Source organism: Trachypithecus francoisi, unplaced genomic scaffold, assembly GCF_009764315.1.
Source record: "Trachypithecus francoisi isolate TF-2019V2 unplaced genomic scaffold, Tfra_2.0 Lachesis_group20, whole genome shotgun sequence".
NCBI lineage: Eukaryota > Metazoa > Chordata > Mammalia > Primates > Cercopithecidae > Trachypithecus > Trachypithecus francoisi.
This window is the reverse complement of record NW_022681466.1, coordinates 21,975,963-22,000,310: the sequence shown is the minus strand read 5'-3', so window position 1 is coordinate 22,000,310 and position 24,348 is coordinate 21,975,963. Positions and strand designations below refer to the sequence as shown.

At 46.4% G+C, this 24,348-nt stretch overlaps 1 protein-coding gene across 3 annotated transcripts in view; it reads left to right on the top strand.

Moving 5' to 3' along the window:
• Nucleotides 1-313: 313 nt before the first annotated feature.
• The window catches only part of SOCS7 (suppressor of cytokine signaling 7), a 57,387-nt gene continuing 33,352 nt past the window's right edge, over nucleotides 314-24,348 (top strand). Inside the window, exons 1-6 of one of the 3 annotated variants that reach the window (XM_033183269.1) lie at nucleotides 314-1,498; nucleotides 10,103-10,167; nucleotides 13,163-13,267; nucleotides 13,713-13,814; nucleotides 14,688-14,818; nucleotides 16,285-16,453. In XM_033183269.1, coding sequence (XP_033039160.1) covers nucleotides 525-1,498; nucleotides 10,103-10,167; nucleotides 13,163-13,267; nucleotides 13,713-13,814; nucleotides 14,688-14,818; nucleotides 16,285-16,453 — 1,546 coding nt within the window. In that variant the 5' untranslated portion in view covers nucleotides 314-524. The remainder of the gene's footprint in view (nucleotides 1,499-10,102; nucleotides 10,168-13,162; nucleotides 13,268-13,712; nucleotides 13,815-14,687; nucleotides 14,819-16,284; nucleotides 16,454-24,348) is intronic. The other 2 variants (XM_033183270.1, XM_033183271.1) reach the window with 2 other exon arrangements.

Genomic DNA, 24,348 nt, shown 5'->3' with positions numbered 1-24,348 from the left:
AATGACTCAGCCAAGGTCACACATCGCAAAGCGGCATAGATGGGAGAACCATATGTGCTTCCAAGGCCAGCGGCTCTCTCCCAGGACCAGACCATGGTTTCCAAGGCCTCTCCATTCTACCGAATGGGATGGCCTGCGCCTGGGAGCCCAGGAAGTCAAAAGCAAGGGCTGGGAAAGGAGACCAACGCTAGCCGACAGACAGTTCACCGCCAATAGCGGCCGGGGGCGCGCGCGACGTCACTCGCCGTGGAGGCCAGCGCGAGCACGCCCTGGGGAAAGTGGCGTGGCTAAGCCCTTCCGGAAGTGACGTCGCCTTGGGGGGCGGTGCTCGGCGGTGGCAGAGCGCGGCCTGGGCTCGCGCTGGGCTCCGCGCGTCCCCCGCCCCCCTCTATGAGGCAGAGGCCGCGGCGGCCGTTAGCTCTGTCGCTCCGGGGGCCGCGGCGGGCGGGGCTCCGGCCGGGCCCGGCCTAGTCCCCACCCCAGCCCGGCTTCCAGCCGCCCGCCCTCCTCCCTCCCTCTCCCCGATGCAGGGGGCCGAGCTCCGGGATGGCGAGGCGGCGGCGGCGGCCGCTTCGTACCGCGTCCTGAGCCGCCTCCTTGGCTATGGAGAGGCGGCCCCCGAGCCAGGCCCGCCGCCGCCGCCCCCGGGCCATGGCCCCCCGCCGCCACCCTTCCTCGCGCGGCCCGTCCCGCGGGGCTCCCGGCCGCCGCAGCTGATGGTGTTCCGCAACGTGGGTCGGCCGCCGGAGGAGGAGGACGTGGAGGCGGCCCCGGAGCCGGGACCCTCGGAACTGCTGTGTCCCCGGCACCGCTGTGCCCTGGACCCCAAGGCCCTGCCGCCGGGCTTGGCGCTCGAGCGGACCTGGGGCCCGGCGGCTGGACTAGAGGCGCAGTTGGCGGCTCTGGGGCTCGGGCAGCCGGCAGGGCCGGGGGTCAAGACAGTCGGTGGGGGTTGCTGCCCGTGCCCGTGTCCCCCTCAGCCGCCCCCTCCGCAGCCCCAGCCGCCTGCTGTCGCCCCGCAGGCCGGGGAGGACCCCACGGAAACGAGCGACGCGCTGCTAGTCCTGGAGGGCTTGGAATCGGAGGCCGAGAGCCTGGAGACTAACAGCTGCTCGGAAGAGGAGCTCAGCAGCCCAGGTCGCGGAGGAGGAGGGGGCGGCCGGCTTCTGCTGCAGCCCCCAGGCCCTGAATTACCTCCGGTGCCCTTCCCGCTGCAGGACTTGGTCCCTCTGGGGCGCCTGAGTAGAGGGGAGCAGCAGCAGCAGCAGCAACCTCCCCCGCCCCCGCCTCCTCCCGGGCCCCTCCGGCCACTCGCGGGTCCTTCTCGGAAGGGCTCCTTCAAAATCCGCCTCAGTCGCCTCTTTCGCACCAAGAGCTGCAACGGTGGCTCTGGCGGTGGGGATGGGACCGGCAAGAGGCCTTCTGGAGAGCTGGCTGCTTCAGCTGCGAGCCTGACAGACATGGGAGGTTCTGCGGGCCGGGAGCTGGACGCAGGGAGGTGAGACCGGCGGGGGGCTGGCCGACAAACTTCCTTTTCTTGTTAGGTTTCCCTTTATTATCTATTGCTACCGCGATCCTGACAGTTCTTAAGATAGGGTCTTCAGGAGGAGGCAGAGACTTGGTACCAAAGGTGATAACATCTCGCATAAGGTCAGAGCTAATTGTGGAAACAGCTTTCACTCTTAAAGAGTGCACACCGCTTGACACTTCTCAGCTGGTTTGCATCTCTTGTTGGAAGATGGTTTCAGACCATCCCCCCATTCCCACCCTGGCATAGCTTTTTAAGTTTTTCCAAGGCGGCTGTGTGCCATTATCCCTGGAAGGGAGATTGCTGGAAATGTTTGGCCTTTGGGGCAAAAAGCTGGTGTTGCATCTTGACCGCCTTGCTTATTCTGTGTACCAGCACCGCACCCCCCTTTACACTCGTGCATGCAAATGACAGGAGAATCTTCAAATGCAATTGTAGGCCAGCAATCAATTGGACATCTGTTCAAAGTTTTAATGTTTTCCTGGTTGTTCCCTTAGATGAACTTGGCATATCAAATTTGGGTGCTGACCACTGTCTGTGAGAATAGAAAATAGACCCAGCACAGTGGCTCACACCTGTAATCCCAGCACTTTGGAGGCTGAGGATGGCGGATAACCTGAGCTCAGGAGTTTGAGACCAGCCTGGGCAACATGCGAAACCCCATCTCTACCAAAAAAAAAAAAAAAAAGCCCCTCATCTCTACAAAAAATAAATAAAAAATTAGCCGGGAGTGGTCTCAGCTACTCGGGAGGCTGAGGCAGGAGGATCACTTGAGCCCAGGAGGCAGAGGTTGCAGTGAATAGTGATCATGCCACTGTACTCCAGTTTGCGTGACAGAGTGAGAGCCTGTCTTGAGAAAATAGTTTTGTGCTCTCAAGGCCATTTGAGAATTCTAAGTACCAGTAAGACATAGACAAGGTAGAGACAGGTACATGAGTTCTAGGCCAGTTGATGAAAATTCCAAACGTAGACATTGAGTTTTTTTCCTGCATTTCTGAGGGGTGGACTGATCTTTGGCATCCAGTGTTAGATCTGTAGCGTTGGTTTACAAAGCTGTCAACTTTGGTGTCAGTGAAATGAGTTACCATGTTGTAACTGCCATTGTGGTTTGTACTTCTTTGAGCGGGTTCTCAGAAAGATTGGAATTGGTTTTGTTGTGGTTTACGTGATGGATTCTTGAGACATACTGGCAGCCATAAACCAAAGCTAAAGGTATAAATTGATAACCTTACCGTGAACTAGGATCACTTGGGGAGCTTTTTGAAAAGCCTAAGAGTTTGAATTTTTTAAAAACTCCCCAGTTGATCCTGACTGGGAACCACTCATTCATGGACTTCTGTTTTCAAGGGAACTTGGGTACTCCAAGAAGAAAATGTTGGGTGGATTTGGCTTTCTTGCCCTTTCTGAACAGCTGTGCCATGGACTTGTTTTGGGGATCAGGCCAAATCCAAACTTTCTGAAGAAATCAGTGTGTTGCCCCTTTAGGTAGGCCAGTGTTTCTGCCTTTGCCTCCTAGTGAATTCATGCTGGGAGTTCAGATCTTGAAAAGTGTGTGGCTGCTGAAACAGTTTTTTTGTGGTAGGCTCTGTATTCAATGCTCCACTTACCAGCACAGATGAAATTTACATCAGATGCAGGGGAGGGCGGGATTAAAGCTATGGGTAATGACATAGGATAGGTTGCTAATTTTCTTGTGGTTTGTCTTGCCTTTGTTCCATGTTGACCAGGAGTTCATCTGAGATTCCAGAGATGCCAAATACGAGGTGTGGCGTGAAATTAGCTGCTACGTCTAACAGATTAGGAAGAGGAAAAGGCATATAACATTATACGGTTTTTTGCCTTTGGAAGCAGAATTTAATGGTCATTGGCTGCTCTGCCACCAACCCTCACACTAAGCACAATACAGATTTCTGCCGCAGAGCAAATTGGGCTGTAGCTTTGCAAAGAAGCTTAGTTCAGGGCACTGGAGAATTACATTTTTTGGTCCAAGGGCTTTTTTTGATGAATTGGAGAAGAGCTAGGTATTTGTGTATAAACGTTTGGTTGACTGCTGTTTGGAGGCAGCATGCTGTATAGAGAATGTGAAAGTCTAGATTCCATGTAAACTCCAACATCAGCTGGGAGATGACCAAATTTGTTGTCTTCATGCTTCCCTTTTTCCCCCATCTGTAAAATGGGTGAGTGTTGACTGTCTTGTTCCTGTCCTTATAAGAATACATTGTTGAGAAGAGAAATCTAGATGGAATAGTTTGTGCTTTTTAGAAGATAAGTAATAAGACTGAGCTGGTAAATTTTTTAATGCTTAGGATTTGGTGCTGCTTGTGAGCTTTTCCACAGCTTACTATGTGCCAGTCTTGCTGGCAGCCTCGCAGCTGTGAGAAACTTGGTGAGTCTGGCCAGGGTAGTTGTGATTTCTGTGGATCTGCACCTCCTAAGTCCGCAATAGTGGGAGGATGAGTTTGGATTTTTAGCTTTTCTCTTGTTTTGATTGGTAGGACCTGGAAGTGGTGAGAAATTTCAGTCTTTTGCCAAAGGGTATATGCCTTTGTCCTCATTGTTGATTGGAGTTAATTATGGGCTTCTACAGTCTTTGCTATACAATTTGGGACTTTTACAGTAACCTCTGGGCATAATTCCCTTTGCTATTCTCAACATCTGCCTTCTTACAATCATTTTAGAAGGTTTAACAATTCCCACATTTTAGCACTAAGCAAAACTTCCTTTTAGTTGCTTTTGAGTCTGGTAAGTGGACCTACATGGATATATTGTCTTCAGTGTAGTATGAGTTAGTTTAGAGATTTGTTTTTGTTTTGTTTTTTGTTTTGAGGTGGAGTCTTGCTCTGTGGCCCAGGCTGGAGTGCAGTGGTACGATCTTGGCTTACTGCAACCTCCGCCTCCTGGGTTCAAGCGATTCTCCTGCGTCAGCCTCTCCAGTGGCTGGGATTACAGGGGCACACGATCATGCCCGGCTAATTTTTTAATTTTTAATTTTTAGTAGAGCTGGAGTTTTGCCATGTTGGCCAGACTGGTCCCGAACTCCTGACCTCAGGTGATCTGCCTGCCTTGGCCTCCCAAAATGCTGGGATTACAGGCATGAGCCATCACCCCCGGCCAACTTAGGTAACTCTTTTTAAGCAAGGTAAGAAATGGGTTCACCAATTGGGTGTGGTAGTGTGCACCTGTAGTCCCAATACTTGGAAGGCAGAGGCAGGAGGATTACTTGAGCCCAGGAGTTTAAGGGCACAGTGAGCTATGATGTGCCATTGCACTCCAGCCTGGGCAACAGAGCCAGACTCCGTCTCTCTCTCTTTTTTTTTTTTTTTTTTTGGGGGAGACATAGTCTCGCTCTGTCGTCCGTGCTGGAGCGCAGTGGCCCAATCTTGGCTCACTACAACCTCCGCCTCTCAGGTTCAAGCAATTCTTCTGCCTCATCCTCCCGAGTAGCTGGGACTACAGGTGCATACCACTACGCCTGGCTAATTTTTTGTATTTTAGTAGAGACTGCATTTCACCGTGTTGCCCAGGCTGGTCTCAAACTCCTGAGCTCAGGCAGTCCGCCTACCTCAGCCTCCCAAAGTGCTGGGATTACAGGCTAGAGCCACCGCGCCCGGCTGACTCCATCTCTTTAAAAAAGAAAGAAAGAAAGAAATGGGCCCAGCAACTAATCAGGTTTCTGTTCTGGGGAACTGGGCTAGGGCTTATAACACACATATGTTGGAATTCAAAGAGCTGGGCTTGATGCCTGTGGTCCTCAGTGTAATCTAGCATTGCTATTTCAGGAAAACCAGTGGAGTTCCCATGTCTGTTTCTCATATGTTGAACTGATTGCCTTCCTTTGGATTTGGTGAGAGATCTAATTTGATCTGACCATTTTGAATCATCACATAATACACACTTGGTTGGAAATAGGTACCTTGTTCACTTTTCAAGATTTGTTTTTTATCAGGTTAACAGATGAGGCTATTACTGGCCGTCTTCATGGTAGTGAGGTGGAGAAATGGAGGATGGTTCTGTAGTGGTTTCCTATCTATTTATTTGGTGGGGGGTGGAAAGATAGAATTCTGGAAAGAGAGGCAGGCTGTTTTGGCATCCGTTTGGGGCCCTGCTGTCGTGGACAGACCTGGCAGACGTGAGAAACCCTTTTCACTGTATCCTTGGGTCTTCAGGTCTAAAGGGGTCTTTTTGAGTAATAGCATGACATGCTGAGAGCAAAATGATTTTATGGTGTGTTGAGGAAGTTCTGATTTTATGTTTGGGTTTTGGGTCCACACAATGTTGATCTTTTTAACTATTTTTCCATGAAGTGGTTGCGGTTGGCAGCTCTCTTTCAGAATGAACTCCTGGGCTTAAAAAAAATCTCTGTCCATTTGAGTCCCGTGCCGTGCTTCTCACTCCTTAACATTCTCTCTGCCAACATCATTTCTAAGGTTTTAGACCTTGGACCGTGCCTCTTGGCTTTTCCCTGGAAGTTCCCTCTATAGGTTCTTTAGTGGGTTTATGATGGAGTTTTGGATCTGACCTTGCTGCACAGATGTCTGTGTATTGGAACTAAAAATGAACACATGGTTTTTGTGCCTGTAGCACATGAACAGACACTGGCTTATGACGTGTTGGAAATGGCACAGGCTGGCTGTCTTGGCACTGTGTGCTTTAGCAGGGGCAGAGGTGCATTGGAGCCATAAAATCTGGTATTTGGACATCCCAGTTTGGAAGTTACTTTAGAAAAGGACGTGTGTAAGTCTTAGGGCATCAGTACAGGGGACTTACGGGCAAATAGGTTATTATTATTTCACTGTTTTTATTTTAGGTTTCAAAGAATTTGAAAACCGGCCAATGGTTACGTCTATGTGTTGTTGTTCTGTCTAATCTAATGCTTTTAACTCGTTTATCCCATAAATCTGTTGTAGTACAGTTATTAATTTGCAGGGTAGAAATGGACAGAGGCATCCTGTTTTTTTGTTACCTACAGCATAGGCAGTAACTTAGCTGACACAAAGGACTGCTAGTCTCAAAGACCTTTGCCTGAGGCCTTCTGCCCTGTCCTTTTGTGTCACCTGAAGCACAGCCCACCAAATGCTGTTTTATCCCACCCTACTCCTCCAGTCTTTGTTGCTGCTAAGATGAAAGTGGCCTACTGGCAAAGTTACAGGAGTATAACGTTGCACCCTAATGCTTGTTGAGGTGATCTGGGGAAGAATAAATAACATGGGAATGTAGTATAGAGGATTAGTTTAAAATATTATCTGAAATTCCATTATATTGCTCTCCAAAATATAGTGTGTCAGCTTAGAATGGCCTTTTATCATTCCAAATGGTTCATGTATACAAAAGGGGATATATAAAGTGTATGTCTTTTAATAATAATAAAATACAAGCATAGGTACCCTTCACTAAACTTAATGAATAGAATGTTATCAGTACCTTTGAAGAGTGTTGCTTTCTAATTACATCTTATCCCTCACCCTGGTAACCACCATCCTCAATTTTATGTTAATCAGTACCTTGCTTTGTTGTTGTTTTTTTTTATAGTCATCTAGATTGGTGGTTTCATGAATGACTGCCCATTAGAATGCTCTCAGGATCCTTGAGACAGATACTGCTTTGGGTTTGTAGTTAGGCTTGTCTTCCCAAGAGAGAAAGAAGCATGCCTATTTATTAGTAGCCTTTTAGCCTCCTAGACTTTAGACCTTTTACCTTTCCAAGCATCCAGCCATGAGGCCCCCTTATTTGCCAGGAAAAACCATTCTGGCACTCTTGAACAGCTCTCCCTGGATTCAGATGTTTTTCTTTTTCTAGATCCTAGAAACTATGATTTTTCTTCTTCAAAATGCTGGGGGCGGGGGAGAAGATGAGCTGAAGTGAGAAGGCCTCCGCAAGATGTGTGCATTTGGGTCCTGCCGTTCTTCAGTGCTTGGCACTGAAGAGACTCGTCCCCAGCATGGGCAGATGGCAGAGTAATGCAGCTTCCTTTGAAAAGAGGCAAACGGCCAAATGGCTGAGGTGTGAACCTTTTGAAAGGCCAGTGCTTTAGGTTTCTACTTGCTGGGTTAAATGTTGTACCCACAAGTTATCAAATAAAAATCAGCTTGGAAGCTCTTCAGCAGTCCTAAAGTTCATGTCCAGTGGAATTAACATTGCATTCCAGTCCTCTGGATTGTTGGAACTAAGCTGCAGTCATGAGCCACTTTTATGAGCAAAGAAACTGTGTGGCCGTATCTTATTTTTATGTAGCCACCTCTCCTGTGGGTGCTGTGGGTGGAATATTCATAGTGAGCGTGATCATCAGACCCCTCAAGTATGGAAGAGGTTGCCAAGGGAATGTAAAGCTAGGTCAAGAGAAAGACGGACCAGGGTTTCAGCTCTTTCTGAATAAGATCTTCATGGTATGGTTTTAGAATTTTGTTTGAAGTGAATTCTGAGAAGCTGAGACATCGATGTTAAAACATAAATGCATAAACATCTTCTGAAATCAAATAATTTAAAATAGAATTTCATTTTGGATTTTCTTTGCTTTTGCCCCTCTCTATTGGTGCAATTTATAGTTGAAAAGAGTTTAAGTTCTATTTAGACCTTTGGGTAAGAGTATTTTTGGAAGGTGAGCCAGCTACAATGCTAGGAGACAGGCGCTCAATTCTGGGGTAGGATTTTCTTTAAGTCTGTTTTATTGTTAACAATAATAAATAAATAAATAAATAAATAAATAAATAAATATTTATTTATTTTTGAGACAGGGTCTCACTCTGTCACCCAGGCTGGAATGCAGCAGCTCAGTCATGACTCACTGCAGCCTTGACCTTCCCCGGTTCAGGTGATCCTCCCACCTCACACTCCTGAGTAACTGGGACTAGAGGTGTACACCATGCCCAGCTAATTTTTGTATTTTTTGTAGAGACAAAGTTTCACCATGTTGCCCCAGCTGGTCACGAATTCCTGGGCTCAAGCATTCTGCTCACCTCAGCCTCCCAAAGTGTTGGGATTACAGGTGTGAGCCATTGCACCGGGCCTGAGGTATAATTTATATACTGCAAAATTTACCCTTTTAAGTGTCCAGCTCTATTCATTTTGACAAATTTATATATAGTCATCATAATCTCTACCATCATCAGCATATAGCATATTTCTTTTCTTTTCTTTTTTTTTTTTGAGATGGAGTCTCACTCTGTCACCCAGGCTGAAGTGCAGTGGTGTGATCTTGGTTCACTGCAACCTTCACCTCCTAGGCTCAAGCAGTTCTCCTACCTCAGCCTCCTGAGTAGCTGGGATTACAGGTGCACACCACCACACCCAGCTAATTTTTGTATTTTTAGTAGAGATGGGGTTTCACCGTATTGGCCAGGCTGGTCTCGAACTCCTGACCTTGTGATTTGCCCACCTCGACCTCCCAAAGTGCTGGGATTACAGGTGTGAGCCACTGTGCCCAGCCAGCATATAGCATATTTTTATTTTTTATTTTTTATTTTTATTTTTTGAGACGGAGTCTCACTCTCGCCCAGGCTGGAGTGCAGAGGGCTGATCTCAGCTCACTGCAAGCTCCACCTCCCGGGTTTATGCCATTCTCCTGCCTCAGCCTCCCGAGTAGCTGGGATTACAGGTGCCCACCACCACACCCGGCTAAGTTTTTGTATTTTTAGTAGAGATGGGGTTTCACCGTGTTAGTCAGGATAGTCTTGATCTCCTGACCTCGCGAGACACCGTGCTCAGCCAGCATATATTATGTTTCTATCACCTCGACAAGTTCAGTCATTCTGAGGTGAGTTTTTTGAGTTTAACACACTTCTGGCCATAATGTGTTCGTTGGAGTCTTTTGAGTTTCTTTCATTTATTGCTGAAAAGCCACTTGAAAGTGTGGTAAGAAGTGATCTTTGGTATATTAACCAAAAGATCTGGGTTTTCAAACTGGTTCCCTGCAACAGCGTCAAGAAGTCATGGGGAGGGCCGTGTGAGTGGCAGCTCAGAGAGAGGAATGGGCCCTCTTCTTGGGTGCTAGGCAGAGCCCCTAATCTGAGGAGGCCCACTTAGTAGCTGATGGCTTTGACTCATGCCTTGGGGCAATTGTGCAGAAATCAGAGGTCTTCAAGGTTGAAGACTGCATGTGCATCCTGCAGTGCTATTCTCAGGTCAGAATCTGTTCCCTGGTTCACTTTGGAACGACCTATCCTACAGGCAAGCCCAGAGGGAAAATCTGCTCTGAGCTGGTGCTTGTTCAGGTCAAGAGCCTTTTTCTTGGCTCCCAGATGGAAGTTAGCTCTGCATCAGACTTCCTTCCTCTTGAAATGGACTTGCTAATTACCACTCAAGGTGTTTTACTCTTTCAGTGTACTGGGTATGGTGAGCTCCAAAGGGATTTCTCATTGCTTTGTAGGCTGGTGAATTCTGTAGCCAAATCTATTTAAGGAATTGCCTTAATTATTTCCTTCTTCCCCTTTATTTTATGCTTTATTACAAGAGTGTTGCTGACAACGACTAGGGTTTGCTTTATTTTTCAGTGCATCTGGAACTGACTGTTGTGGTGACTTAAAATGCGTATGTGTTCATTTCTCCCCTCTATTCCCTCTCTGCTTTCTCACTCCCTAGGAAACCCAGGTTGACAAGAACTCAAAGTGCCTTTTCTCCAGTCTCCTTCAGCCCCCTGTTCACAGGTAAGGGTAATATCTTTCTGTCTTCTGACATCTGAAAACAGGGGTGTTCTGAGACCTGTTGGGAAACACTTGCAGATGCGTCACAGGGAGCTGTAGGCGTGTCTGCAGTTATTTCCTTCATTCCATGCTTAGTGGGTTTGAGATGAGGCTATTTTTATGGTATGGAATGTGTTCTTGACTTTGGATGCTTTATAGTTGGAGGTAAAGGCTGCTTGTTGGTAATTGGGTGACCTGGGTGGCCCTAGCAGTTATGCAGTGCTTAGTTCAGGGTCATCACATATAAATTAAAACTAGGAATTACAAATTTATGGGCTCACAGTGCATAAAAGACTCTCTAGAAGTCATACAGTTTCTGTCTCTGCTTCCAAGGGAGTTCATGGGTTATCTCATAAAAATGATCCATGATTGTCTGGTCTATTTTTGAAGACTTTTTTGGGCAGAGGGGATTACATGAGCTCTGTCTTTTTAGGGGCTTGCAGTTCCTGCAGCTGTTAGAGTTCTTTATTGTAGCTAATTTAAGTCTGCCCTCTTGCAGCAGGGAACACAGTTGCTAAACTAGGAAGGCTGTAGAATCTCCTTTGGATGACGGGTAACTGCCTTCTCATTTCGTAGGAAGCTTTTTCAGAGATGGAGACCTTCTATTATGTCAGTCACATGTGAAGCTCCTGCGTGAATAAGCTGTAGAAAAGTGGGGCTTTGCCACACTGCCCGTGTCTCAGAAACTGAGTACTTCTCATTGGTTATGACTGAGAAGCCTTTAAAAAAAAAATCCCAATCTCAAACTCCTTTGGATATAATGTCCCTCAAAAAGGTGATTGGAAGACATATGATTTGGGCATGGATGCTTCCAGGAAAATGTTAAGCAGGCCAATGAGACCTGCAGCTGGATCGACTGCTGTGAACTGTTAAAACAAGTGAATTGGTACCTGTATAGACATCTACTGTAGTGGAGAAGGAGGTCTCTGTTCTTATCCAAGCCCAGAATTTAAAAATCTTATGTTGTGATAGCGTGTCTTTCTAGTTAATAGTTGTTTCCTCCTTAAAGTAAGGAACATGGCTGGTCACGGTCACAGTGGCTTAGGCTTGTAATCCCAGCACTTTGGGAGGTTGAAGTGAGCGGATCACCTGAGGTCAGGAGTTTCAGACCAGCCTGGCCAACATGGTGTGAATCTGTGTCTCTACTAAAAATACAAAAAATTAGCTGGGCATGGTGCTGCATACCTTGTAGTCCAGTTACTCGGGAGGCTGAGGCAGGAGAATCACTTGAACCCGAGAGGCTGAGGTTGCAGTGAGCAGAGATTTTGCCACTGCACTCCAGCCTGAGCGACAGAGTTAGACTCTGTCTGAAAAAAAAAGGAACGCTACCTACATTTGTGGTTTGAGGTTCAGGTCAGCCTCAGCCCTCTGGAATGACATCCTTTATGTTAAGTGCCCTACCAACAGTCTAGACTGCTCTGGCCTATCAGGAAACATGCTTGTCTGGCCACATTGCATTGCTCTGGGCAGCCAGGCTCTCAATTACCAAGCTGTGAGGTGAGTCTGGTACCAGTTTTCTAGAACTTCCACTGATGACTTTTGTTTGTTTATTTTTGACACAGGGCCTCATTTTGTCTCCCAGACTGGAGTGCAGTGGTGCAGTCTCAGCTTACTGCAGCCTCGACTTCTTAGACTCAAATGATCCTCCCACCTCAGCCTCTAGAATAGCTGGGACTACAGGCATGCACCACCATACCTGACTAATTTTTTTATTTTTGTGGAGACACGGGGTCTTACGATGGTGCCCGGGCTGGTCTTGAACTCCTGAGTGCAAGTGATTCGCCTACCTTGGCCTCCCAAAGTGTTGGAATTACAGGCGTGAGCCACTGCACCTGGTCTCACTGATGACTTTTAGAAGAGCTTTTCTGTTTATTTAATTAGTATTCAAGACCTTTGTAAAAAAAACTGTGTATTTAGGTTCTGAAAATCCAGTTTCTGTCCTTTTGGTAAATATTGGTCACCTCATTTTCTTAATGGGGAAACATTAAAATACTAGCTGAGGGATTCATTCAGCCCTGAATTAAAAAAAGGTGTTGAAAGGAATACCCTAAGGGCTAAATTAGAGAAATTCTGAGTTCTGACCTGTGGATCAGGCCTGCCAAAATAACCCTATTCCTGGCTATCAGCTTGTGTTAATATTAATAAAATACCCTTCATTCTCTCATGACTCAAGTGGAGAGGGAATAGACAGAGTTGGGTGGCAAGGAGTCTTACATATGGCAGGGAACAGAACTGCATGACGTGCTGAGAAGAAGAGCGGCCATGTGCCTCCTCCCACCAAGTTCCTATGGAGAAGCTGCCTCTTAGATTATCTGACTTTTGTCTGACTGTGAAAGTAGTTAATTTTTAGGAATATAAATTGTACTTTCGGCTTTTGTAGCCTTAGCTATTAAGAACAGATATCTTATTCAGGTAGATTCTCTTATGCGTGAATACTCTGGAAAATTAAGATATGGACTGCCCTCTAGGAAGAAGTTAGGACTAACATTGGGAACTTTTTCTGTATTCTGCTTACCGTGCAGTTCTTAGGTTTTCTGGCCTTTGCTTTCCATGTCTGTTTGGGCATATAACAAGCCACTTGGCTTGCTTCCTAAGTCAGAAATTGATACACAGTTCTGAAAAAATAAATGGTGTGGGTTCCATTGGATAAAGAAGACCTCTTGTTTGAGGGTACGTTGTAAGTCAGTGACAGAACCAGAATTAGATGGTTTTCCACTGTCAGTCCCATGGTTTTGTCCTAAAGAATCCTTGACCCTTAACAGGGCCAAGGTTTAATGATAGAATTTAAAAATTGACTTCCTGGTGTTGGGGTGATTTCAGCCCTGGGGGCATTAGGTTTTGCGCTTTCTGAGAGCAGCAGACCTCCAGCCTTGCCTGCTTGCCCTTTGCTTCCCTTTGCTTTCTATGTCAGCTTTGGGCAAGGCGCTTCTGTAACTTGCTTGCACCATGAATCCCTCAGGTGAAACTGTGTCGCTTGTGGATGTGGACATTTCTCAGCGGGGCCTGACCTCTCCACACCCTCCAACTCCCCCTCCTCCTCCAAGAAGAAGCCTCAGCCTCCTAGGTATAGTTTCTTCCCCTCTCCTTCTTGCCTAGTTGGGAGGGTGAGCTACAGGGACTTGTTCTTTGCTGGGGGCCGACCACGCTTCTGGGTTTCCCAAGATGACTTAATTATTTCCTAGCTCTTTCTCAGTACCCCATCATCTCCCTAAGCAATTAAATGGGTCTCACCTGCATGCTGCAATACTGTGCATATATTAATTCGATTTACATTTATCTTGCCTTGAACCCACTGCTATTGGGCTGCATTAGGAATATCCTTACTACCCTGCTTTCCAAAAGCAAACCAGAGTAAGGTGATTGTTGCCCTCTGTCCAAAAAGACTGGGTGAAGGTTGGGCCATCCTGCCCCAGAGGGCAGCCTGATAGTCCTTCTCCCTCTCCTCTGCCTTCACTGTGCTCATTCTGTGCTCACATTTCTGAACCTCTTGCTTTTGTTCTCTCTTCTAGATGATATCAGTGGGACGCTGCCTACATCTGTCCTTGTGGCTCCGATGGGGTCTTCCTTGCAGTCTTTCCCCCTACCTCCGCCTCCTCCACCCCATGCCCCAGGTTAGCTTAGTTTAGAGGCAAGACTTGTAAGAGTTGGGAGTACAGAGTGATACTTTGTACCATAGAAGGATGGGAGAAATCTATTTATGGAAATAATAGCTTAGTAGAAAGTTTAACTCTTTTCCCCTTGGCTGTACCAGACTCCTTGGAAATGAGGCCGAGAACTGGTTTTCCTAACCCGTTTTCTTTATGGAGGTCAATCTGATTTTTGTTAGGGATAAAAGACTACTGAATTTTTCATCTCTTTGCTGCTGAGACTGTTTTGCAATCCTTGAGTAGATATCACTTAAGAAACTGCCTGAATTTCAGGATAGTGAGGTTTAATATGTTGCTGGTTTTCAAGGTTCTGTGGTTATTCTAAGCTTTTAGTATTTACTGCAGCCTTGTAAATAAGTACCAAGCATTCAGTAGCCCACACCTGCTTTGCCAGCTACCAGTACCCAAGGGATAAAATGAATGAAATCAGCATTCTTTTCTACTTGCCTGGCAAAATCATTACTCTTCCTGGGCAAGTAAGCGAGTCACTATTTCCAAGGCTGCCTTATCGGCACTTCACTTCGAGGTGGGAGAAGTTGGAATCGCTCTAGGCTGGTGAAGCCCCTGAAGTAGTCACCTTAGTCAGGTTAGTGAGCAGCTCCCCTCCCCTTTCCTGGGGTTAAGTGCCCCCACCCATCCTTCACAGCTTACACAAGCCCACACAGCTTTTTGTTCCAGCCCATCCAGCTCTTTCCCACTGCTTTGGCTTCTACCCTTTCCAGCTTAGCTTCTAATGCGTTGCCCTCTTCAGTTAGCATTTCTGTTTTTGGGGGAGGGTCTATTTGTGGTTGGGAGCAGTGAGGGTAAACAGGTGACCACCACTCTCTTGCCCTGCAGATGCATTTCCCCGGATTGCTCCCATCCGAGCAGCTGAATCCCTGCACAGCCAACCCCCACAGCACCTCCAGTGTCCTCTCTATCGGCCTGACTCGAGCAGCTTTGCAGCCAGCCTTCGAGAGTTGGAGAAGGTAGGTGGTACCTAAGGACTGGCAGGTCACTTCTCCCGTTAGCTAAATTCTGTACCCGGGCACACCTTTATTAATTTGTTTATTTATTTTTAGAGACAGGGTCTTGTTCTATTGCTAGGGGATAGTGGCATAATCATAGCTCACTGTAGCATCGAACTCCTGGGCCAAAGGATCTTTCTGCCTCAGCCTCCTGAGTAGCTAGGACTACAGGCACGCACGACCAAGCCCAGCTAAAATTTATTTATATTTTTTCTAGAGACTGGTCTTGCTTTTTCCCAGGCTGGTCTTGAACTCCTGGGCTCAACGTGATCCTCTTGCCTCTGCCTCCCAAAACTCTAGGATTATAGGCATGAGCCACCACACCCAGCCCCTATTTATTGTTTTTAGAGGAAGAATAGTTTACTTTCTTCCATATTTACAGTGACAAAAGCAGTGTGCTACTGCTGTTAATTCCATGAGATATAATAAAATTGAATTTGGGGGAAAAATTTGGACATGATAAAGGTTGTTGGAGAAATGTTTACAGTCTAAGCTGATTTTGATAGATTAACTGACCAAATTCCCTCTTCTTTTCTTGGTAGGGTCTTTGGTAACATAATTGTAGAATTATTATTCTTTGTTTTTGTTGTTGTTGTTGTTGTCTTGTTTTGTTTTTGGGACTGAGTTTCACTCTTGTCACCCAGGCTGGAGTGCAATGGTGCGATCTCGGCTTACTGCAACCTCTGCTTCCTGGGTTCAAGCAATTCTCCTGCCTCAGCCTCCCGAGTAGCTGGGATTACAGACGCCCAGCACCATGCCCAGCTAATTACTATGTTTTTAGTAGAGATGGGATTTCACCATGTTGGCCAGGCTTGTCTCGAACTCCTGACCTCAGGTGAGCCACCTGCCTTGGCCTCCCAAAGTGCTGGGATTACAGGTGTAAACCACTGCACCCCAGCCTGTTTTTTTTTTTTTTTTTTTTTTTTTTTTTTGAGACATAGTCTCACTGTGTCACCCAGGCTGGAGTGCAGTGCAGTGGTACAATCCCAGCTCACTGCAACCTCCGCCTCCCAGGTTCAAGCGAGTCTTCTGCCTCAGCCTCTTGAGTAGCTGGGATTACTGGCATGTGCCACCAAACCCAGCTAATTTTTGTGTTTTTGGTAGAGATGGGGTTTCACCATGTTGGCCAGGCCGGTCTCGAACTCCTGACCTCAAGTGATCCGTCCATCTCAGCCTTCCAAAGTGTTGGAATTACAGGCATGAGCCACAGCTCACGGCCAGAATTATTATTCTGTTACTTTGGAGGGCTAAAAGTATAGTGAGCGTGATGTTCATTGCTAATGGTTGAGACACGTGTAAGTGGCTTTTACCTATTGAAATGTTTTGGAGAGAATGCAGAGGGTTCTCCCATGTTAAGATAGATTGTGCTGAAAACTTTGACATTTCTCTGTCCTGATAACTAGTGGACTGCTTCTTGTCTTTGATAGTGTGGTTGGTATTGGGGGCCAATGAATTGGGAAGATGCAGAGATGAAGCTGAAAGGGAAACCAGATGGTTCTTTCCTGGTACGAGACAGTTCTGATCCTCGTTACATCCTGAGCCTCAGTTTCCGATCGCAGGGTATCACCCACCACACTAGAATGGAGCACTACAGAGGTAAGAGATGCTGATAAGAGAGGCTTCTTCCCCCCCTTGCCTTGCTCTGCCCTTGCTGTCTGACTTTTTTGTGGAAGAGATTCATGGGAATGGAACTACGAATAGGGGAAAAATTATCTTAGACTCAGTTGAATATTGATATGGGCACTTGTTTCAGTCACTAGAAGAAATGGAGGGGGTAGGGAAGAGAGAGTAAGGGTTCCATTTAAAAGTCTTGTCAGCAGCATCTTGTCTCCTAAATAGGAGGGCCTGAATAAAACTGTTGGAGAGGCTGCCAAGTATTGAGCCAGTAAAACTCTTTAGGTAAAAGGAAGAAAGAACCTAGGACCATTAGGCAAATTCTCACAAGCTTTATTTGGAATTAAACTTATCATCTAGAGATACTTTGTTAAATCACATATACAAAGAGGAGAATTTAGTGTTGATCCTGTAACTGTTCTGTTCTGAAATTCTTTCTTTTTTTTTTTTTTTTTTGAGACAGAGTCTTGCTCTGTCGCCCAGGCTGGAGTGCAGTGGTACAATCTCAGCTCACTGCAACCTCCGCCTCCTGGGTTCAAGTGATTCTCCTGCCTCAGCCTCCCATGTAGCTTGGATTACAGGCCTGTGCCACCACACCTGGCTGATTTTTGTATTTTTAGTAGAAACAGGGTTTTACCATGTTGGCCAGGCTGGTCTTGAACTCCTGACCTCAGGTGATCTACCCACCTTGGCCTCCCAAAGGGCTGGGATTACAGGCGTGTCTGAATTTCTTTGTCTGATAGTCACTTTCTCCCAGGCAGCATGGTGATAATTTCCTCTTTTTGTCAGTGTTGTAGTCTCTTAGGAAATATTCATTAAAATGCTAAGAGTTTGTGAGATCAACATGCTTTAAATTATCTGTCATCCTCCTAGTGGTACCTCTTCCTTTATGATCAGGTGGTACTTCATGTGCCAGTCATGCCTAAAAGCCGACTTGTTAAACACAGCTCTCTGGACTGACTTTGTATCGAGACATTCTGTATTTAACTTGGGCCAGAAACTTGTGATGGTCATTGGTTCTGAGGCTGGGTAATACATCCTTTGTCAAAATACCTGTGTATGCTACAAACTTAAAAAGCATAGAGAACTTTGGGATGTTTCAGGGATTTGTTTCCCATCCCTCACAATCTTCCCATGGTGGTCAACCTTAAATGAATGCTCTGAGACATTGCATTTGAGGTAAGAGCCTCTGTCCTGCCTCTTCTCAGTCACCACAGCATCTTCCCCACTCTCAGCCCATACTGCCTGGTTCTCTTGTAAGGCAGGAAGTAGCTGTTTAGGTCAGCATAGCTTTGTCCATGGTTTCCTCTGTACCCACTTCTACCTTAGAGATAACATGAAGAGAAAGGAACTTCAATTCAGTGACCTGGGAATGAACTAGGTGGGGTAGGTGAGGGGGACTGCCTCCTGTTCTGCTGTTTGTAAAAACGAAAATACACAAGCAAAAAACAAAATATGAAGCAAAGCTTTTCAGAGTGAAGTATTTTGTTAAACTTATTCAAATGACTAGGCCATGGGAATTATAAATAAATACTTGACCTTTAAGTTTTTGGTAGGTAAGATGCCAGGAATGAGAAGTCTTTCAAATGGTTCTCTGATTACTTTTTTTTTTTTGAGATGGAATCTCACTTTGTCACCCAGGCTGGAGTACAGTAGCGCAGTCTCGGCTTATTGCAGTCTCCGCCTCCCGGGTTCAACAATTTTTTTTTTTTTTGAGACAGAGTCTCGCTATCACCAGGCTGGAGTGCAGTGGCATGATCTCGGCTCACTGCAACCTCCACCTCCCGGGTTCAAGCGATTCTCCTGCCTCAGCCTCCTATGTAGCTGGGATTACAGGCGCCTGCCACTACACCCAGCTAATTTTTTGTATTTTTAATAGAGACTGGGTTTCACCATGTTGGTCAGGCTGGTCTTGAACTCCTGACCTCGTGATTCGCCTGCTTTGGCCTCCCAAAGTGCTGGGATTGCAGGAGTGAGCCTCCATGTCTGGCCGGGTTCAAGCAATTCTTGTACCTCAACCTCCCAAGTAGCTGGGATTACAGGTGTGTACTACCACGCCCAGCTAATTTTTTTTTTTTTTTTTTTTGAGACGGAGTCTTGCTCTGTCCCCTGAGCTGGAGTGCAGTGGCCGGATCTCAGCTCACTGCAAGCTCCGCCTCCCAGGTTTACGCCATTCTCCTGCCTCAGCCTCCCAAGTAGCTGGGACTCCAGGCGCCCACCTCCTCGCCCGGCTAGCTTTTTTGTTTTTTTTTTTTGAGGCAGAGTCTCGCTCTGTCGCCCGGACTGGAGTGCAGTGGCCGGATCTCAGCTCACTGCAAGCTCCGCCTCCCGGGTTTACGCCATTCTCCTGCCTCAGCCTCCCGAGTAACTGGGACTACAGGCGCCCGCCAGCTTGCCCGGCTAGTTTTTGTATTTTTAGTAGAGGCCGGGTTTCACCGTGTTAGCCAGGATGGTCTCGATCTCCTGACCTCGTGATCCGCCCGTCTCGGCCTCCCAAAGTGCTGGGATTACAGGCTTGAGCCACCGCGCCCGGCCCATCACACAGCATTTTAAGCAGATACTTGCAACACTTGAGCTCACCACAGTAGTAACAGGGAGTTGGCTATGAAATATTACAGTAGTACATCCAGTATGTAACAGTTAATTTTATGCAGTTATGATTTAATACCGCACCTTTACATTTGTTTACATTTTCTCTCAACAGTGAATGGTGCCATGTACGGTTTGTGTGTATAAGTTTTGATAAAGTTTTAACTTTTTATAATAGATTTGTATTTATTTTATGGTAGCAAATGTTAAAATAGACTAGTATCCACATATATTTTATTCATTCATAACATACCTTTTTAGCTTCTTTGATATTTCTAGGCTAGTTTATGTGTAAGATTTTACAAACTGTCACAAATCTCCAAAAAATTTTCCAATGTATTTATTTTTTTAAATCCATGTATAAACAGACCTGCACAGTTCAAACCCAGGTTGTTCAAGGGTCAACTGCATATACTTCTTAGAGACCATATGGAATAGTCGAGGAAAGACAGGAACAGCAGTTTTGTGGGTCTCATTCATTCATGTGTGTGTTCAGTGCAAAAAATAAAAATCTAAGTCTTTCCTTCTTTAACTGTAAAACCCCACGCCACCATATTACAAAGATCCTACCTCAAACTTTAAAATCCCAATGGAAAAGGGAATCTGAACTCCTATGACTTAAAAAAATAAAACAACAAAAAACTCAAAAAAATGAAGCACCAGATTCCAAAGGAATCACCCACAAAAAAAAAAAAAAGAAAAAAAAAAGAAAAAGCCAGGTGCAGTGGCTCATACCTGTAATCTCAGCACTTTGGGATGCAGAGGTGGGCAGATCGCTTGAGTGCAGGAGTTCAAGACCAACTTGGACAACAGAAAAATCCCCGTCCTAGTCGGGCACGGTGGCTCACGCCAGTAATCCCAACACTTTGGGAGGCTGAGGTGGGCAGATCACCTGAGGTCAGGAGTTTGAGGCCAACCTGGCCAACATGGTGAAACTCCGTCTCTACTGAAAATACAAAAATTAGCCAGGCGTGGTGGCATGCGCCCAGGAGCTACTCAGGAGGCGGAGGCAGGAGAATCGCCTGAACCCAGGAGGCAGAGGTTGCAGTGAGCCGAGATTGTGCCACTGCACTCCCCTGGGCAAGAGAGCGAGACTCTGCCTCAAAAAAAAAAAAAAAATTAGTTGGGCATGTGGCACCCATCTGTAATCCCAACTACTTAGGAGACTGAGGCAGGAGAATCGCTTGAACTCAGGAGGTGGAGATTGCAGTGAGCCGAGATCATGGCACTGCACTCCAGCCTGGGCACAGAGCCAGACCCCGTCTTTAAAAAACAAAACAAAAACAAAACAAAACAAAACGAAACAAAACACAAAAAAGGGATACTAATCAGTCAAGAGAACTGCAGATTTGAGTCTTTCTACCCACTCTTACAGTATAACTTTAAAAAGACAAAGACAAATGCTCCACTGCAAACTGGTAACTGAAAGGCCCACAAGGTTTCCATTAAAAATTCCAGTTATAGGCCAGGCACTGTGGCTTATGTCTATAATCCCAGCACTTTGGGAGGCCAAGGCAGTAGAATTGCTCCAGTCCAGGAGTTCAAGACCAGCCTGGGCAACATAGTGAGACACTGTCTCTACTAAAAAAAAATTATTTTTTAATTAGCTGGGCATGATGATGCATACCTCTAGTCCCACCTATTAGCAAGGTTGAGATAGGAGGATCACTTGAACCTGGGAGGTTGAGGCTACGATAAGGAGGGATCTCACCACTACACTCCAACTTCCAACTTGGGCAGCAGGGTGAGACCCTGTCTCAAAAAAAAGAAATTCCACTTATTGAAGGAAGCAAAGTCCCTTTAACAAAAAGTAACTGGTGGCCAGGTGCAGTGGCTCACGCGTGTCATCCCAGCACTTTGGGAAGCTGAGGCAGGCAGATCACATGAGGCTAGGAGTCGAGATCAGCCTGGCCAACAAGGCGAAATCCTGTCTCTACTAAAAATATAAAAATTGGCCGGGCGCGGTGGCTCAAGCCTGTAATCCCAGCACTTTGGGAGGCCGAGACGGGCGGATCACGAGGTCAGGAGATCGAGACCATCCTGGCTAACACGGTGAAACCCCGTCTCTATTTAAAAAATGCAAAAAAGCTGCCGGGCGCGGTGGCTCAAGCCTACAAAAAACCAGCCCGGCGAGGTGGCAGGCGCCTGTAGTCCCAGCCACTCGGGAGGCTGAGGCAGGAGAATGGCGTAGACCCGGGAGGCGGAGCTTGCAGTGAGCTGAGGTCCGGCCACTGCACTCGAGCCTGGGCGACAGAGCGAGACTCCGTCTCAAAAAAAAAAAAAAAAAAATGCTGTGTGACGCTAGTCATCACCACGTGAGCGTTTATCTCTCCAGCTAATTGTGTATCACAGTAAAAATTGATCTCTCTTCGTTCTTACATAGTTTTCATTGTGTTTAGTGCAATACAGTAAACCTTGAATAATACTGTGGGACCCACTAGTGCCACTAGTGTTGCTGGAAGTTCTCCTAAGAAGCAGAGAAAAGTTAGAACATCACAAGAAAAATTGCTCAGTTTGTACATAGTTTGAGGTCTGCAGCTGTGGTTGTTCACCATTTCAAGATAAGTGAATTCAGCATAAGGACTGTTGTAATAAAAGAAAAGAGGCTGGGTGTGGTGGCTCACGCCTGTAATCCCAACACTTTGGGAGGCCAAGGCGGGCGGATCACATGATGTCGGGAGATCGAGACCAGCCTGACCAACATGGAGAAACCCCGTCTTTACTAAAAATAGAAAATTAGCTGGATGTGGTGGCGCATGCCTGTAATCCCAGCTACTCAGGAGGCTTAGGCAGGAAAATCTATTGAACCCGGGAGGCAGAGGTTGTGGTGAGCTGAGATTATGCCATTGCACTGCAGCCTGGGCAACAAGAGCGAAACTCCGTCTCAAAAAAAAAAAAAAAAAAGGAAAGAAAAGGAAAAGACATTCGTTCGTGAAGCCACTGTTTCTGCTTTCATTTATTGTGAAATACTTTTTAATCTCAGTGAAAATGCAGCTTTTATATGGGTGCCAGATTGCTACTATAAGAAATGGATACCTTGGCCGGGTGCAGTGGCTCATGCTTGTAATCCCAGCACTTTGGGAGGCTAAGTCGGGAGGATCATTTGAGGGCAGGAGTTCAAGACCAGCCTGGGCAACATAGTGAGATCTAAAATATTTAAAAATTAGCTGGGCATGGTGATGCCTGTCTGTGGTCCTGGCTACTCACAGGGCTGAAGTGAGAGGATTGCTTGAGCCTGGGAGGTCAAGGCTGCAGTGAGCCATGATTGCTCCACTGCACTCCAGTCTAGGTGACAGAGCAAGATCCTGTCTCAAAAAAGAAAACAGAAAAGCAGAGCATACCTATAGATAGATTAATATGATTTAGGAAAAAGTAAAGTCGTTATATGACAACTTAAAGCAAGAGGAAAGTAAAAGAACTAGAGCTGGAGAATTTAATTCCGGCAATGGATGGTTTGATAATTTTAGGACAATTTGACTTGAAAAATGTCAAGATAACAGGAGACATAGCTTCTACTGACCAAGAGGCAGCAGACAGATTCCCAGACACCATGGGGAAAATCACTGAGGAGAAAGGATATCTGCCTGAACAGGTTTTTAATGAAGATGAAAATGCCCTATTCTGGGGGAAGGAAAATGCCACAAAGGATATTTATTAGTAAGGAAGAGAAGTAAGAACCAGAATTTAAGGCAGGAAGGGGTAGGCTAACTCTCTCGTTTTGAGCAAATGCAATTGGGTTAATAATCAGGACTACCTTTACCTATAAAGCTACAGTCTTTTGGTTGTACAGCAAGAAGGCATGCACAATGAGAACCTTTTTTTCTGGATTCGTTTCATCAGTGCTTTGTCTCTGAAGTCAGAAGTACCTTGCCAGTAAGGGACTGCCTTTAAAGCTCTTTTGTTTTTTTTTTTGTTTTTTTTTTGTTTTTTTTTTTTTTTTTTTTTTTTTTGAGACGGAGTCTCGCTCTGTCGCCCAGGCTGGAGTGCCGTGGCCGATCTCAGCTCACTGCAAGCTCCGCCTCCCGGGTTTACGCCATTCTCTCGCCTCAGCCTCCCGAGTAGCTGGGACTACAGGCGCCCGCCATCTCGCCCGGCTAATTTTTTGTATATTTTAGTAGAGACGGGGTTTCACCGTGTTAGCCAGGATGGTCTCGATCTCCTGACCTCGTGATCCGCCCGTCTCGGCCTCCCAAAGTGCTGGGATTACAGGCTTGAGCCACCGCGCCCGGCCTAAAGCTCTTTTGATACTGGTCAATGCTCCTGGCCACCCAGAACCCCATGAGTTCAATACTGAAGGTGTCAAAGTGGTCTGCTTGCCCCCAGACACAATGTCTCTAATTCAGCCTCTAGATCAGGTGGGTCATAAGGACCTTTCACACTCATTGCACTTGGTACTCTATGCAAAGGATTTTAAGTGCTGTGGAAGAAGACACCGATAGAACATCATGAATGTCTGGAAGGATTTCTCCATTGAAGATACCATAGTTGCCCGGGTGGAGTGGCTAACGCCTATAATCCCAGCACTTTGAGAGGCCAAGGTGGGTGGATCACCTGAGATCAGGAGTGTGAGGCCAGCCTGGCCAACATGGCGAAACCCCGTCTCTACTAAAAATACAAAAATTAGCCAGGCCTGGTGGCGCATGCCTGTAATCCCAGCTACTTGGGAGGCTGAGGCAGGAGAATCACTCGAACTTGGGAGGTGGAGGTTACAGTGAGCCAAGATCGCTTCACTGCACTCCAGCCTGGGCGACAGAGTGAGACTCCATCTAAAAAAAAAAAGATGCCGTAGTTGTTATAGAAGAAGTTGTGGGCCAGGTGCAGTGGCTCATGCCTGTAATCCCAGCACTTTGGGAGGCTGAGGCGGGCAGATCACTTGAACCTGGAAGTTAGAGACCAGCCTGGGCAATGTGGTGAAACCACATTTCCACAAAAGATACAAAAATAAGCTGGGCATGGTACTCGGGAGGGTCAAAACTGCAGTGAGCCAGTGATCATGCCACTGCACTCCAGCCTGGGCAACAGAGTGAGACCCTGTCTCAAAAGAAAAAGTTGTGAAAGCCATCAAGCCGAAAACAATAAATTCCTGCTGAAGAAAACTGTGTCCAGAAATTATGTGTGACTTCATAGGATCTGTGACAGAGCCAATCAAGGAAATCATGAAAGAGATATGGCAAAAATAGAAGATGAGGGGTGAAGAATTTCAAGATAGGCATTTTAGAGAAATTCAAGAACACCACATCAGAGGAATTAACTGAAGATGACTTGATGGAGATGAGTTCTTCTGAGCC